At 35.5% G+C, this 16,938-nt stretch overlaps 1 protein-coding gene across 3 annotated transcripts in view; it reads right to left on the reverse strand.

Annotated features, from left to right (window-relative positions):
* Positions 1–16,938, reverse strand: part of KIF20B (kinesin family member 20B) — a 33,682-nt gene that overhangs the window by 15,373 nt on the left and 1,371 nt on the right. For 2 of the 3 annotated variants that reach the window (XM_086900513.1, XM_086900511.1), the window contains exons 2-19: positions 15,540–15,696; positions 14,985–15,071; positions 14,743–14,859; positions 14,410–14,548; positions 12,070–12,254; positions 10,067–10,115; positions 9,298–9,492; positions 8,609–8,720; positions 8,095–8,166; positions 7,518–7,664; positions 6,918–7,080; positions 5,695–5,949; positions 4,791–4,930; positions 4,098–4,248; positions 2,940–3,162; positions 2,320–2,381; positions 2,027–2,146; positions 1,276–1,441 (exon numbers count right to left, since the gene is read on the reverse strand). In XM_086900513.1, the coding sequence (XP_086756639.1) occupies positions 1,276–1,441; positions 2,027–2,146; positions 2,320–2,381; positions 2,940–3,162; positions 4,098–4,248; positions 4,791–4,930; positions 5,695–5,949; positions 6,918–7,080; positions 7,518–7,664; positions 8,095–8,166; positions 8,609–8,720; positions 9,298–9,492; positions 10,067–10,115; positions 12,070–12,254; positions 14,410–14,548; positions 14,743–14,859; positions 14,985–15,071; positions 15,540–15,695 (2,539 nt within the window). In that variant the 5' untranslated portion in view covers position 15,696. Of the gene's footprint in view, positions 1–1,275; positions 1,442–2,026; positions 2,147–2,319; positions 2,382–2,939; positions 3,163–4,097; positions 4,249–4,790; positions 4,931–5,694; positions 5,950–6,917; positions 7,081–7,517; positions 7,665–8,094; positions 8,167–8,608; positions 8,721–9,297; positions 9,493–10,066; positions 10,116–12,069; positions 12,255–14,409; positions 14,549–14,742; positions 14,860–14,984; positions 15,072–15,539; positions 15,697–16,782; positions 16,853–16,938 lie in introns of all 3 variants that reach the window. The other variant, XM_086900512.1, reaches the window with a different exon arrangement.

Genomic DNA, 16,938 nt, shown 5'->3' on the forward strand with positions numbered 1-16,938 from the left:
TCCTGAGTTGGAAGGGACCCTCAAGAATCAACAAGAGCAGGGTTACTCTCCAGCCTCTCACTCCCCAATCTGTACTTAAAGCCAGGGTTACAAACTTGTATTAGTTAACTTCAAAGGTTGGTGACTGCCCAGCTCTGTAATTCGTCTATCTATCTCTGCAGGGCTTCCTAGCCTTCAAGGGAGTCAACAGCTGTCATCACTAGAAGACTTAGGATAGTTTTGGGTCTTACATCCAAGCTGTTCATGAAGATGTCGAAGAGAAGAGGGCCTGTTATAGTTCTGGGGAGCCCCACTAGTGCCTGGATACCAGGCTGATGTTACCCCATTTACTAGAACTCTTTGCACCAAAAACTTAAAACTGCTCTACTACAGCAATCTCCTTGTTCTTTCACTGCACAATGTAATGAACGATAGTCCAACGTTCAGCTTATTCACTGTATCCTTCTTTTTCTGTGATCATGTGAGTTTGATAATTCTTTTATAGAAAGGAAAGGCTTCTCATCTTCCTTTTGCACATGATTTCCATATTCTTTGAGATACCAAAGCCAAGCTGGGTCCTGAAGTCAAGTGAGAGTATCTTACACATATCATTTTGCACAAGTCCCACTTAGTTCAGTTCCACTTATTAATAGATTTTATTCAAATGATAAGCTCACAGATAAACTAAGAACAGCAAAAAGACTAAAAGTCCAAGCATGAGAGTTGTATAAAACACACCATTTGCGGACTTAATTTTACTCCCATTCAAGTGGAAAGCTTAATTTTTCTCCTTTGCCAGCATTGTCACCTTGACCAGAGCTGGTGTGTTCACAGCATGCACGCAGAATGAAATGTCAAGGTTCACAGCACATACTAATTGTTCAATCATGCAGTAAGTCATTGACACCTTTGATGCTTGCTTAGGCAATTTTCAAAAACTTAAGCAGGACATGCAACTTTCTCAGAAGTCCAGCAACAGAAAATTTAGCACAACTGTTAAGAAATTGCCTAAGAACTACAACTGGGTATGCAGGTACATACACAGATAAGAAAAAGCATCAGAAATGAAAGAGTCTAAAAAACTAACTTTTATTTAAATCTTTTAGGAGTAAATGATATAGGGCCCTTTGCAAAAGAGATTATATTTAGAGAACAGTTACTTCCTTTTACAGTTTAACATAGCAGATTTCCTCCTCAGAGCATAAATTTTATGCTTCCCAGCTTTTTTCTTCTGTTCTGGAATAGTAATCAAGCTTTTTTTGAAGACCCCCTGTTGAGTGATGGTAGAAATTGTACCTTTCTTTGTGGGTGGCTCTTCTTCTGCAGTACACTTAATTTCCAAGCACCGTTTTCTTCCCACTTCCAATACAGTTCCCTCACAGTCCTTGAACTGGCTGCTTTCAACCTCTTCATTAGAGTGCTTTTCTGCTAATTTTCTCTTAATGGTAGTCAAAGTGTTCTCCTGTATTAAAATAGAATCAATTGCTTTGAAGTTGTACAAATTGAATGCTTAAAGCACTTAAAGGCTTAGTAGCTTTTTCTACACAAATATTTTTACAAAACCTTATGGGTAAGGTGCATAGGGGTTGTCAGAGGAAAAGTCAGTGAATTTTTTTTTTTTCCCCTAACTTACACAATTACTACCTTTTTTTACATTCTTAAATTCTAACTTCAACTAAAATTGGCCTTTTGTTGCAGCAAAACCTCATTTTCTTCCTCTTATTCAGATAGTGATGCACTTCCTCTATTCCCACTGCTTTAAGTCCACACATTTTGAGGTAGTTATTTTTTTCTAATGGCTCTTCAGAGTCTCATCTAGAGTCCTCCAATAATAACTTCAGATCAGTACTTCTGAAAGTCTCATTACTTACACACACCCCTGCTAACATTTTGCTGTGGCTTTAGTGTCAATGCCAACTGGCCTGCTATCACTTGAAGTAAATAGCAATTATTTAAAAAAAAAAATCCAGTTTTCCAAAGTAAAGTCCATTATAAGCATATATTAAGATTTTTTTGTATAAAGACAATTAAGACGTCCAAGACTTACATAGTCTTTAATGGTTTCTTCTGAATGGGTTATCTGAACTTGTAGTCTCATAATAGTTTCATCTTTTTGCTTCACAATGTCAATCAGTTCTTGAATCCTTTCATTTTGTATATTCATTTTCTTGAAAAAGTAAAAGAAAGTTCAGTGTTAAATTGAACTCTACCATGCATTTAGAAGCAAGATCAGTTAAACTATGCCTGATATAAAAAAAACCTAATCTAATAGCATTTCAAGTTATTTAAATTTTGTATTAAAGCAAATAATTTTGTACAAATTTTTTTTGAGAAAGTTACCTCAGTTGCTGCTTTAAGTTGCTCAGCAGACTCATCCAATTTAATCCTCTGTGTTTCAAAACCTGTAACAGGAAAAAAGCCTACATCACAAAATCAGCCATCACAGTTTACTCAATAATCCATGTCTTTGTATCTTCTGGTACTTCAGTAGTTTTTAAATACATTTATTTTCCACTTGACTTATACAAGAACATTTCAAAAGTTGTTTACATTTTCTGAACTGGACAATTGAGCCTTGCAACCCATTCAAAATACAGATCATATCACCTCTGCTTGAGATCATTATGAGGTGCTGCTAGTTTTTCCTCCATCAAAGTTCCACATGAAGCCTGAAAACACTGCATCAGCAAAATGTGAAGTACAGAGATATACAAAACAACAAGAAAATCACTAACTTTGATGTTTTATGCCACAATTCTTAAGTCTGCAATTGACAATTTTAAATTTCATCTTAGGCACATAGAAATGTTGAACCTGAACATACACAAAACAAGGGATTGCCACCATTACACATATGATTTGGTTACACAATCTCGCTCAATGAGATTATTATTCTTATTTCACAGTACTCAGTCATTTCTTTTTTTGCGTCTTTCACACCACACTTAGACCCAGCTTACCTTTGGTTTTCTTTTCCAGCTCTTCCTTGCACTCAACTAGTTCAGCAGTTACTTTTGCCAGCTGTTTTTCAAGGTAACCTATAGCTTCCTGTGCATCCTCTAAGGATACAATGTACTGATGTGCTGCTTCTGCCTGATTTTTGATATCAGTGATATCATTTTGCAGAGAATCAATAACACCCCCAAAATCAATGTAGGCACCTGTGTCTGTGTTGTCTTCATTCTGAAAGAATTTATATTAATTCAGAAATGGGAAATATTTGCACAAAAGCCATTATTTCTACAGAAAATATGAAAGATTGTTATGAATTCTAATACATAAATACAGTTATAATCCTGACTTTAAGACCATCCTGTGGGCTCATATGCACTGATTGCCAGTTTCTGTCTACCTTCACACACCAGTTTCCAGTATCAAGCTAGAGCTACATCATCTTTATAACATTTAATGACCCAACATTACCCCTTATATCTCCACAAAATCATCCCCTCTAAGTTTACTACAAAGGTTAGCCTACTTTAAACCAATGAAAATATTGAATGAACAGAGCAAGCAAACTGTTTTGGAAGGAATACATTTGAAATTTTCATATGGCAGGAAAAATTTGTGAGGTCAAGTAAGTCCATGGTAACTTATCATACTAAGTTATACCCAAAAGACTGACTTTACATATTGCTTCTGTTTTTTTAAAAAAAAAGGATTTCAAACTCTCAAGAGACTGACTTAAGAGTCTAGGTATGGCTCAAGTGGATGAATACTTCTCATTGCTTCAGTTTTAAACACTACTGCCCTAAGAGAGAAGTCTCTGTGACTACTCCAGTAGAGTCCATGGGTGGGGCCTAAGAAGTCAGCCTCAAAGATGTTAAATAGGCACTAAATGCAATAGATTTTATAGCATAAAAAATTGCAGATTTCCCCCCAATTTCTTTTTATGGAATAATTGTCACTTTCTGCTGGAGAAATGCAGAAAACCCTCAAAATTCCTGAATCCCAAGGCTCAGCAACCTCATCTCTTAAATAAGATAAATATATCTTGCCGAGGACACAGTTACATTGTGCACAATTCCTTGAAACCATCCTTGGCATTCCTTGAGAAACGCCATGACTGTAACAGGTAGTTAGTAAAAGGGACATTTGGGGCAGGCAAATAAATATACCAGAGGTCCAGCTTGGTCACTGCAAGGCCGATCTTGTGATTTAGTTTTTTCATCTGCATTTTTAGTGTAATTATTCACAAGTTCCTTGAAGATTTCCAGGCGTTTTTCAGAATTTTCTTCAAGCTGTGCTCGTTCTTGAGAAAGGCACTCTCTAGAGTAGAAAAAAAAACAAGTCAGAAAAAAGCTAGCCATGAGAGAGGCTAAAAAGTTTTCAGCACAGTTGCCTATACACAAAGATGATGTCTTCTTTATTTTGGCACAACAAAACAATACATAAAACAAGGCTGCTACCCTAAATCAGAAGTATATTTCATGGACACCAGAATAAGAAGGATACAAATACACAGATTATGGACAGCATTTAACAAAAAGCATTTTTGATTTACAAACGTCATTCTTTCTACATCTTACCAAAGCAGCTCTTCCCTTAGAAAGAGTTCTACATGAAAAAAACACTGCTTACAAATTATACACACACATTCCTACCCATCCCACAGAAAAATCAAAGCCTTTTCTAAAGAGCATTTTTCCTGAGCTCATAATCCAAACAGAAACCAACCCATTAATTGATACAGTAGAAGATCAGATCTAGCTAGATTGTGATCTCTTAAAACCAAGAGAGATTTAAGAAATAGGTAAATTTACTTTCACTTTCTTAACAAGCAACTTTAAATCCACTTAACGACAACTTACTTGAAATCCATTTCTCGATCAGCAAAATAATGAGAAAATTCTTGTATCACTTCTTCACGAATTTTTATTTCCAGCAGTAATTTATTTTTCTTTTCAGTAATAAGTCTGTTCTTCAGCTCTTCTACCAGATTCACCAGCATCTAGAATCACAATTAATATTACACTTTTCATAAAGACACACTTTCCCCACAAGTGAGTCGTCAAACACTACAGCACTTAACTCTGCAGCTGGAAAGTTTTTCCAGTTCTTTTATTAGCTTACTCATAGACAGAAGGATTTATGAGTAGATTACACTACCTGTTTGGCACCAACACAGGTTTGAACAGTGTGTATATTTCCAAAGAACGCCAAATTTAAAGATAACTTTTAGAATTTTTGTTATAAAGATAGGCTTAAGATCCACAGAATTTGGTCTTGTTTCTCCAGATGCCCCTTTCTGGGTATTAATGAAACCCCCACTAAATGGTCTCTAGTCCTCTGTTCCCCTACTCCTTTGTCTTCCCCAGGAGTGACTAAAATCACTGTTGCTTAAAGAACAGTGTCCGGAGTTTTCTTGTGCATAAAACAACAAAGGAACAATCTTGTATTGCTAAAAAACAGGTAGTATCTTCTGTGTATTGACCATAGGATACCAAAAGAAGAGAAAGCCAAATCCGCAATCCTTAGTGCTCAGTTTGTACTTTGACACCTTCTGTAATTTTCCCACAATAAGCACCAAGGCATAAGTAATCCCACTTGTAGCTCCAAACACTGAATTTAGGTAGAATAAGGCAATGAGGAGAGAAGAGAGAAAAAAAAAAAAAAAAAAAAAAAAGAGAAAATTGTGAGATGGAGGAAATGAGAAGAATACATTGCTTCAAGGCTCCATGCTATACTAATTCTTTAAGCAGCCCTGGCAGATACCGTATATTTTTCTTTCGCAATAACAACTTCATTTCCTTCATTTTCCTGCACTGCTTCTTCTCTTGACGTACTGGGCTGTTCCTCCATCTCAGCATCTTCATCTTCAAACACATCTTCCAAGGTTCTGTCCCATAGGATTGTAGCTCTTTTCCTTGGGATTGGCAGTTTATTGACATTAAGCAGTGACGATTCTCCTGTCAATTTCTGGTTAAATGACTGATCTTGGGGAAGAATAGATGTGTCCATAACTAAAACCTACCCAGAAAAGTCAAGAACAAAAAGTTATTGGTATTTTTTTAAAGCTCCATTGGCACTTTGAAGACCCGCTACATTCTCCTGTAGGTCTCCTGAGCAGAGCACTCTCCCAGCTTATCTATCCTTTGTTCAGAGTCACTACATAGACCAGTTTCCAGCTAGAGTACAAAGTTGCCACATTATAGCCTAACACTTCTTTGGATCCCAGGAACACCAAGTTTCACTGACTGGATAACCTACAAGAGGCAGCAACAGACTGTCCATTTCCTGTACTTTGAGTTTCCAGTTGCATTACATAAAATCTATTTCTTTAACAGCTCTATAATCACTACAGTCTGCTCCTTCGGGCATTGTACTTAAGCTGCCCAAATTCCAAAGGCATAGACTTAACTGTCAACAAAACTTTCATAGCTTCCATTAAAGCTACAGCACTGATCCTCCACACTTACATCTTCTAACTTTGCCAAAGTTACATCACTGCGCTTACTCCTACTGACTCTGCTTCCACCTTCCCACTGAAGACTTTGTGAACATAAAGATGACCTTTCACACTCTTTGGTGCTCAATCTATTTTATCGGTACTTCAGATGAGCAATATTCCAAGTTAAGATAGCAGTAGTATATGGGACAGCTAGAAGTGAGAGCATGTTGTATCTGCAGAAAAAATTTATCCAGATCTCAGGGAAATTCTCCCAAATATAATAAGCTTCTTATTAGGCTAGATGTTTCATAGCAATTACAAATTCTCAGTAGATGCTTCCACCCCCACACTCCAAAGAAAACAAAAAATTCCAATAAAGACTTTTTAAAAGCTGCAGGAGATAAAGCTCAATCCAGTGTAACAGAAATAGAATTGCAGTACAAGACAAAAATCCAGTAAATTTATCCATATTCCTAAAAGTAAGAGAACCTACACTTTAAAGCAAATCGAAGTTACTGATCAACAAGATAGACTACAACACACTTACTTTTTGTGCAATGGCTGAGAACTTCAGCACATTGAGTGTTTCCTCATATGCTGATGCACATTTGCTGATGTTGACTATCATGTACACCTTCCCCTTTCCACTGAAAAATCCTTGAAGGAAATGAGTTAGCTTACTTTCCCGAAAGGGTACGTGCTGCTGCAACCTTTAGAAGATGAACAGATGATCAGAAGTTTAGTAAATTCCAGTCAGTGTAAGAACTATTCAGCCTGAATACTTGAAAGTTTCACTTTTACTATGGCACTAGTGACAAGGGTGTTTAAAATATAAACTTAAATATAAATTTATTCCAAAGTTTGTTTGATAAGCCAAGCTCAGAACAAGTAAGTAAAATCACTAACATAAACAACAGCATGTTTAAAGGATGTTATAATTTAAGTGATTTAATTAAAAAGCAAAACAAGGCAAGTTTACAGATAACTTTGGTACATCAACAAGACTACAGTATAGACATCAAATCTATATATTTTCTTCTACCAAAAATTTAAAGTGTTACTATTGTGTATTTTAAACAATAGCTTCTATACATTGTAGGCAATATCTAAAAAACACATCCACTTGACATTTCAAAGAAGGACTTACTTTGACTGCTGACAGTTCTTGAGTGCATTAATACACTTGCCTAGAGTCAGGAGAGAGGTATTTATGTTCCCACTCTCTTTCAACCTGTCACCCTCATTGCGGGTTTTGGTATATCTCTCAGAACCAGCAAGATCACATAATGACAATCTGAAAGCAGACAATGAAAAATCACTGTATTTACCTTAAAGATGCACAAATTATCTGCTTTTAAAAATGACCACTTTTCCTTACCCCTCTCAAGTTTGTTTCCCTAATCAAATTTCCTGCTGTTTTCTGCTAATACTTGCCCAACATACTTCAAATTCCATGCCACCCAACACCTCTTCGTCCTCTTCCTTCTGAGGACTAGCATGAGTTCAGGAGTAAAGTAGTTCGGGCAAAACCTTGTCCTGAGCAGAGGTGACAAGACAGAACAGCATTGACACCTGATGGCTTGAGGCTGAATGAGGGTGGAAGTGGGGAGCCACCATCCATGCAGGAGGCTCTGCCAGTGAGAACTGGGTGCAGTACCAACGCATCAACATGGAAGGTGATTGACAACTGCAAGATGACAAGAGACAGACTATTCTGAACTTACTCATTGACTCGAGTCACTGTTGGTGTTCCTGAATCTTCAATTTTTAGTACTTTAACTGTGAATATGCTGTGACTAAAAGAAGAAATTGAAATCAGCAGAGAGGTGATAAAGTAGATAAATACTTTCAAAATATTTTTAGCCTCCACAACATCTCTTTGAAATATTGTTTGATCTGTCAATACATTTAAGCATACACAACCATACAAACTTCTACAGAGATATTTATGCAGCATGTATTTTGCTTTTTCCTCAGGCATTTAGATGGAATAAAGTGCTTTTGTTCAGTATTTGATAAAATACTATGAGTTTTAGTACATGTTCACCCTACTGAAGGATTGAACCCCTTTGGCTTAAACCATTGTGTCACATGCTGCTTAAGGACATCAAAACTGAAACCTAGAAATCTAGACCTTGTTAAAGTCGCTTCCCTTCCTAACAACCATAAGCCATGTTTTACTTTCTCCTTCCTCCCACCCACCATTCTATGGCCAATGCTATTCAAAATGTTACTTACCTTCTGCTGGAACTATTATTTAGTTTTGTGCTCGCAATACTCTGGTGTTTCAATCCCAGTTTTAGAAGTTTAAAAGCTTCTTTAGAGTCAGAAATCTGAATCCACTGCAGATCTTCAGGAAGAAGAAATATGATAATTTTTTAGATAACATTACCCAAATAAGTATTTTGGGGATAATGTATGCAGAGCAAGGGCACTACATTTACTTGAGGCATAGAAACATACTAGTTTTATTAGTAGAAGGGGTAGTCATATGGGTATCTTTCCAGGCCATCAACTTAACTGAAAAAAATCAGAAGAATTTTGCCTGCAATATGATGACCATATGTCTGAAATCTGCTTCTCTACAGAGAATACTGAAAAACAATCCCAGAAACAAAAATCTAAAAAATGGTTGAGCTAATTATGTTAAAAACTACTGGCCTCTTTAAGAAAATAGAAAAAAGCAAACCACTAAAAAATTTGTCAATTGTTTTCAGTATTTCTCCCATTTCAAAGAAACATCAAGGCAGTGGAGTGTAGAGGCTTTTAACAGTTCCAGTCAAGAGTAAAGTTAAAACAGTAAGGCAGAGATACTAACATGTGTAGATTGTAATAATTCTGTTACTGAGTTTTCTAATTTCAACATCATTACAGGTAAACCCACTTTTCAAATGACATTTGGCAATTTGCAATGTAGTCTATTTCACCTTTTACAAAAGAACATCCCTTGATATCTTGTGCAAGGCGGAGTGTTTTTCTTTTCTTGTCATTTGATATAGGAATCAGTAGATCATAAAAACATTCATTGTAAATCTCAAAAAATGAAACCCAAACAGAAAACTTGATGTAATTTCTTGCAGTTGTGATAGATTGTTCTGAGTCTTTTGAGATATCTTCCAAGTCTGCCAAGTACAAAACATTACAAATCAATATAAACCTAGTAAGTTGAGTTTAATTTAAGAATTAATAAGTAAAAATTGATACAACAAACCTTTAAAAAACTCTCAAAACCTAAAATCCTGCTTACTGTTTCCTTTTCCACTTTTAAATTCTATCAACCACATAAAGCTTGGTTAGAATTAGTCAAATCTCTTCAACATTTTTTGAAGACAAAACTAAACTGACAAAACCTTCATTTTGACTTTTTAAAGTAAACCTAGTATTTCGATAGTTTTTTTAAATGCTAGAATTAAGTTCATGTAATTACACAGAGGTACTCTAAAACCTGTCAGGATCCACAGCAAAAGTAGAACTACTTTTCTTTGCTATAACTTCAGCTCATTTAATGTCTGCTCATATATTCTTCTAACCATTTTATCCTTATGCTTGCTGCCTGGATTACTTGCTCACTATCCAATTCACAAGCATATGAAATTGACAAGAAGTAATTTAATTAACATAGGCCAGAAGTCAGTTATTGACCTTAAGAAGGCTTATTTGCCAGTTTTAAGTGCAAAACTCGTATTTAAAACATACCCTTAGAATCCATAGGTGCTTTGTTGCTAGTGTTAATCTGGTGGTCTACCTGGAAAAGAAGACAAACTTAACAACATATTGTTGCAGTACAAGCTATTTCTAACAGCTCTATTGTATTACTAGATGGGAATACAGCAATGGTTGCAATTTACCAACGGCAAGATCCTGGTTACACACCAGGTCCAGTACAATGCACCTACACACTGCTATTGACAGGGTTGTTCTTATCTCGTACTCGCCTCTTCCCTTCAGAACTCAACATCAATTTCCATCAGAATACAGCATTTCAGCTTGCTGACTTGGAAACAGTCTAGCCACAGAAAACTAGAGGGGTAGGAACCCCCCACATAAACAGGGTGATTCAAAAGGATGATTTCAGGACTCTAGTTGCAGTTTAAACATTAGTCTTAACCTGGTAAATCCAGGTAACTCTGAATTCTTTTATTATTGGTATTTTGCTAATATTGGATTTCATATTTTTCCAGCTTACTTGGCTAACCCTTGGAAATAGAGGTAAATGAAGAACACTCATTCACTTAAAAACTGAAATAAGCAACTTATTGCTTCATGACACGTGTTTGAAATAAATGATACAGTTGAAATGAAGTCCAGGTTTTAGTAAGAGAAAGACAATTTTCTTTTGCTATTAAAAAAAAGTAAACCAAATAACTATAGCTAGAGCTTAGGAGCTTCATACATACACTCCCTTCTCCATCTTAATTTTGGTTAGTTAGGCTTTTTCAGCCACAGAACTGTAAGTGGAAGTGCTCAAATAAATGAAATCCATCTACTGAAATAAGTATACTTAAGAGAACTAATATGAAATAAAAAGCAGGTATGGTTTTGGTTCAGGTTTTTTAGTCTTCTGTCAAGGGTGTATTTCAAATTTTTCAAATAAAAATTTTAGGTATTAGGTTTTACACATCTAAAACACCCACACAAACATCTGTTGCAGTAGATGCAAAGCCCACAGATTTGCTGTCAAAATTGGGTGTTGTTCTTATAAAAAGCTTCAGAAACCAGAAAGTGCATTCAAACACAAACAAGGTTTTTCTGAAGTCCTTTCTGAAGGCTGACAGAGCTAGATTTAACTTACTCCTGTGCTTCTCAAGTGGAGTCACAGAATTTTGCTGCCACCTACCTTCCACACTGGAGCCCAGTTAACCAAAAGATAAAAATCAAGGCAACAAATACGTTCCTTTTTCCTTTCAACACTAGCTATTACAACCTAGCATAATACAATGGAAGTGCTCAATTCTTTATGTAATAAAAAAAACCCCAAACCTTTCTAGTTTCAAATCCTTGCATATGCTCAGTTTTATTTTACATTATTCCACTTATTTCAGAATTAGAAGACACCAAGGAAAAGGCATGGTTACACAGAACACAAATTCCCCATAACTGTAATTGAATTAAACTGCTTTAGAATTTCACTCAGCTCCTAAAACTGGAGTGTATTTCTGGACTGCCCAAAAAGAAAAAAAGCCCAGCAAAAACCCATCTTTAATTCAAGCCTTTAAGTCTACTGGCTTTATATCTGCTGCTTCAAACATATTTTTGCTTCTTTTTAGGATATTTATCCAACTGAAAGGGCAACAACCTCAAAACTATTAATTTCTTTCAAGTATCCTGGAAGACAGTGTGTTCTTTAAAGGATCAGATGTACTAGCATTGTCGCAGATAAAGAAGGGACTATTTCCATTCAGTTCTTATTACGGACAGTAATCCCAAAGGATAAATTATCAGGTGCCCAAGCTAGAGGCACCAAAAAAAAAAGCTTAGAGTTTACATGCCCATGAAGTATTGAGCCACAAGACAAAAATCCCCAGGAAAAGGGTCCATCAGCTCTACTGCTGACTTTACTGCTAATATGAATGGTTGGCTGCCAGCAAATAGACACATCCATGGTTAAATACACCCAGTCTCTTCACACTGCAAATGAAGAACATGGAGCTATCTAAAGACACAGGTACTCAGCAACATAGAACGAAACTCTCCTCTACCTCTTTTATTAGACGAAGTAATGAATTTTTAATAGCAGTTTCTTCTCTCACTTGGTTTTCAGTCAGTTTTATATAATCTCTGCATCGATAGGGTTTAAGATCCATTGCTGTGTACAACTTTCCTTGAATACTTTTAAACAACATATCCATAGTCCTTGGCAGAATACCAACATCATCTTCTGTTCCTGAAAGAACATACAAAAGGAAAATTTAGTTATTACAAGGTATACAGATAAATGAGGACAGAAAGATAATATAAATCTCCAGGCACACATTAAGAGTTTGAAGACAACTTACAGCAATGAAGGAGTTTTCTTTGTACTCTCAAGGTACAATATCAAGATATCAAGAGTTTTGAAAAGTATTTGGCTTTCAGGAACAGTTCATACTCTGTATCAGTAATGGATATAACATAAAAACAAAAACTCCTGGAGTATTTTGTTAAGCTTAGCCTTAAGGGAAAATAAAAAAACCCAAAAAAACCCCATGACCAACAGACATTTCATAAATATTTGCAATTTTTCAACTGTGTTTCATAAACTGCTTTCACTCTCTCAAGGAAGTAATCTTGAAATAAAACTCATGAATGATCTCTGCTGCAGTCCTGCACTAATTCCACAGAACCTCCAAAACAGTTTGTAGGAGCCTTGCAAAGACTTACTCCGTTCCCTATCCCAGACCCTTTTCTCTGAATATATTACTTTTGTACCTAAAAGACAAGGAGTCAAATAAAAGCCTCAGTGCACACTTGATCTTTCTGGATCCAAATGCTAGTTTAAAAAGGGTTCACTTACATTTGATTTCTAAACCAGAGAAAAGGGAAATGTGAAAGAGGATCTACTATCCTGTCTCAGGGTGATAATTTCTCTCGCTTTTGAGACAGATGGGCATTTAATACTCAGAGCACTAGCTGCATCACCTAAGTCAGAACTTAGATAAAATTGGCTGGTACTCATACCCCTAGCTAGTAGCCAAATACCACATTAAACTCAAGTACTCTTACATTACATTTGCTTTTCCTCATATCCTCTCTAATACTTTTTTCTTTAGTACAATGCCATTTGTAACTCAACCTAACACAAAGGAACAGTCACTGGTGAGCAAGGAAAAGTCCTAAAAACCTGGTTTATCCTTCACTTTGGTTCTTTGCCATTGACTGAATACAGGCTCCCATGTAATGCTAAAGTGCAACCACAGAAGAGTAAATCATGGTGCCCAATAGGCAACATTATGCTGTGCCTACTTTCATGGTATTGTATCTATAACTACTGTTATAGATATAAAGACACTGTTCGAGATACAAAGTCCTAAAAATATAATACCACAAAAAAAGCTTCTAGTCTAAAAAGTGTCAATCAAAAATTCTTGAATCCCCACACAATATACCCACAACTAATCAAGCTCAGGGGACCGTACACACATGAAATTGTTTGGGTTTTGTGATTTACCTTCACTAGTACAGAAGAGAACATCCCATTCTTTCCCCAGACAAATGATAACTCGAAGTTCTGGCAGTAATCTTTAATTATAATCCAACTAACAGAAGATTGCTTAGAAAATAATGTCTCTTCAATAAAGATCAGTTTCAAGAGACACAATTCATTGTCCTTCTACTATTTTTATAAAATAACTGGTATTGCATCGAGATTTGTCATTTAATTATAGGAGAAACATTTTCAATGTGAATCAAATCACCTCATTTGTTAAAATACTTTGAAAAATAACTGAAGAATGACATCATCTGATCACAAAGGATATGAAGCTTTAACAGAACAGAAATAGTGAACCAGGAGACAAGGCTTCCTAGGTTATTATTAAGCTTGGGAACTCTAGCCAAGACAGAAATATAAGAAAATAATAAGTAAAACGTTTCAAAACATTTCTTCTCTATAATAATTAAAATACTCAAATATTATTTCTTATTTGCAAATATAACCTTTATAATAATAATAATAAAACTCGAGAAAATGCTAGTCTGGTGTGGAGTGACTTAGATTTTTCAAAACCTGTTACATAGAATATATATTTTTTCCAACTCCCCCTCATTCCTGGGGTACAAGATACTTGGAGAAAAGTAGTAAGATCATACATACCTGGTTGAAACTATAGAGCCTTACAAAGTAATATGACTGTGTTTAGGTTAACTCAGGTAGTGACTGTCTGCTGGCAGTTAAATTTATTATGGAAGGAGATTTTAGAAGACTATTAATATTCAAGAGAAGCAAATGGATAGAGACTACATTTTAAGTGAAGGAAGAAGTTACGTTTCTACTAGAAATAATCCTTACTTTAAAAAAAATAAAGAAAGTGGCTGCAAGAAGAACTCATTTTGACTTTTACCTTGGAAAGTGTAAGTTTTCCCAGCATTTGTTACACCATATGTAAAAACAAGACGATTATATCCATCTAGGAAATCTTGCACTGGTTGCTTCATGGTACCTTCAAAGAATTCCTCTTGGGTTGTTTCAGGTCCAAACACCTGAGTATCACCAAGAAATATTTACATATTTGGAGCAATTATTAGAGACTTTTAAAGAATCTTTTGAATTCTGTTAGTTTATAATCTTAAAAACTATAAAGTTAAAAAATACAGTTTGCTTGGTATTCAATAACATAAGTTAAAACAACCTGTACCAGAAATAATTTAAAAACATTTAAATGCAAGTCATTTACGTGAGAAAAAGTGAACTTCTGTAACATTGGTCCTGAAGCTTTTTCACTCAGTCGATTCAAGTAGTGTTGGGGGGGTTTCAGTATAATGTTTGTTGAGTCTTCAAGTGAAACACAGTCCTGTTAAAAGGAAACAAACAATGCAGGCATGAAGAGACTATGAAGAGCTCAGGTCACAGGAAAAACAAACAAAAAACCCCCACAAAACAAATTTTAAATATTTTTAAACTAAATAAACGTCACACCTGTGATCCATTTTCTCTTTCCAGTGATGTGAATGGCCGGATACGTAGGCAAACTTGTATGTGTCCCTTAGACTCCAAACTGCCCCTCTTAAAAAAATAAATAAATAAAATTAAAACAGTTAGAAATTTGGTTATTTTCTCGACAATTAGCACATGAAAACGGTTTTATTTCATCAGGCTGTTCTGAACAGACTTATTTGATAACATGGGAATCAAAACTACTTCACTAAATCAGCTTTTACAAATGCTTAAGGACCTGCAGAAGCTTGCTACGATAAGTTAATCTTGCAGCTCTTGCAGTGCATTTATGTAAACACTGCATTCAGGCCAATAAAAACATTCTATGAACTGGCAATCGGCCTCATTCACAGAAAACTGATATGCCCAATAGATCATTAATGCCGTGCCACACAACTCTGTCTAAATCCTATGCATCTATTTCAAACTAAAAAAAAGCCAAAGAAGCTTCTCTGTAAAATTCTGACTATTCTTCTCTATGAAAGAACTAAGCTTATGCTTTAAAAAATAAATATCCAAACAGTAAAGTTTTCTTACCTGGCTTGTGTCTGAGCCTGAAGAAACCAAAGAAAATTCAGAGGAGAGGTCTGTTTTAATATCTTCTACACTTACTGGTCCTGCTCTTGGAGATGGCTCAATGCTAGCAATATAGGATGGTCTGTAAAACTTCTCATTATCCAAAGTTGGTTCCATTCTGCAAGATAAAATAAAACTATTTTGTGCTCTCTGATCATGTAACAAAGAATGTCACAGTTATCTCTGCAGTACTTGACAAATACTTGGTGTTATTAAGATAACATAATATAGCTTGACACAAGACACAGTTCCGAGACATTCCAAAGATTAAGAGAAAATTTTAAGCTATTAAAGGGGCACTAGTATATTAGAAAACCTCAGAGTATAAGTTAAAGTATTGTTTTTTAGTAATTTTACAGCTCAGCAATTAATTTATTAATCCATAATTTACTTATTTTTGTACATTTCACTAATTGAGCAGTGAAAATTTGCTACAGGAAATAAAAGTAAAATGATTCAGTGTTGATAGTAGACAAATTTCAAAATAACCTTTAAAAAGGGAATTTTATTTTAAAATACTAATATATTTTTTCTGCACTTTACTCTCCTATTCTCATTTTTCCTGTGATAGTATAGATGTGATGTGGCAGGTTTTTCTTACAGATCAAGTTTAAAGTAACCCACTGGGTGATTATTAACAAACTATAGCAGCAAGGGATCCAGCAATCAGACAATTACCATAAGACTTCCTACATTTTGAAGCTCTGGACACAACAATTCAAGGGTCTTTTAGTGCTGCATTGCCATGTCTAGTTTACAGCAAAACATAAAAATTGTTTTACTAAATACTAATAGAGAGAATGCAGTGTTCATCAAAGAAATGGGCAGAGTAAGACGGGTTAAAACCCTTTTGCTCAGGTGAAGTGTTGGTCTCCTGCCTGTAATGCAGTCCCATTTCAATTTCTCCCAGAAGAAAATCTGAGATATGTCTGTATTTCAGTGTCAAAACATTTAAGAGCTCAGTTTTCCTATCTAGGCTGTAAAAGCCAGACACAACTTTAAGCAGGTCGACAAATTTCACCAGGCTGCAAATGAGATAAAGCAATACATAAACTAAGCACCAATGTTTGTTTTGGTTGCTTCTAATCTAATTTTTTTTTGGCCTAGCATCTGTATGAAAACCAGGAAAAACTTGGCCTGAAGTATCATCGTGGCTTGAACAAAGACTGACTTGTGAATAAGCTCCGTCTGGAAAGAAACATACCTGTGCCTTCACGATCTGGAAGTCTTATTCATCAGCTACACAATGCCACACTGCAAAACTCTTATCAGTTCTTTAACGGAAACATATTTGTTAGATGGCTGACATTTAAGTAGCTTTAAAGCTAAGCATAAAGCGTGATTTGTCAAGATTATACTC

The sequence above is a fragment of the Cyanistes caeruleus genome, chromosome 8 (assembly GCF_971803275.1).
Source record: "Cyanistes caeruleus chromosome 8, bCyaCae1.hap1.1, whole genome shotgun sequence".
Taxonomy (NCBI): Eukaryota; Metazoa; Chordata; class Aves; order Passeriformes; family Paridae; genus Cyanistes; species Cyanistes caeruleus.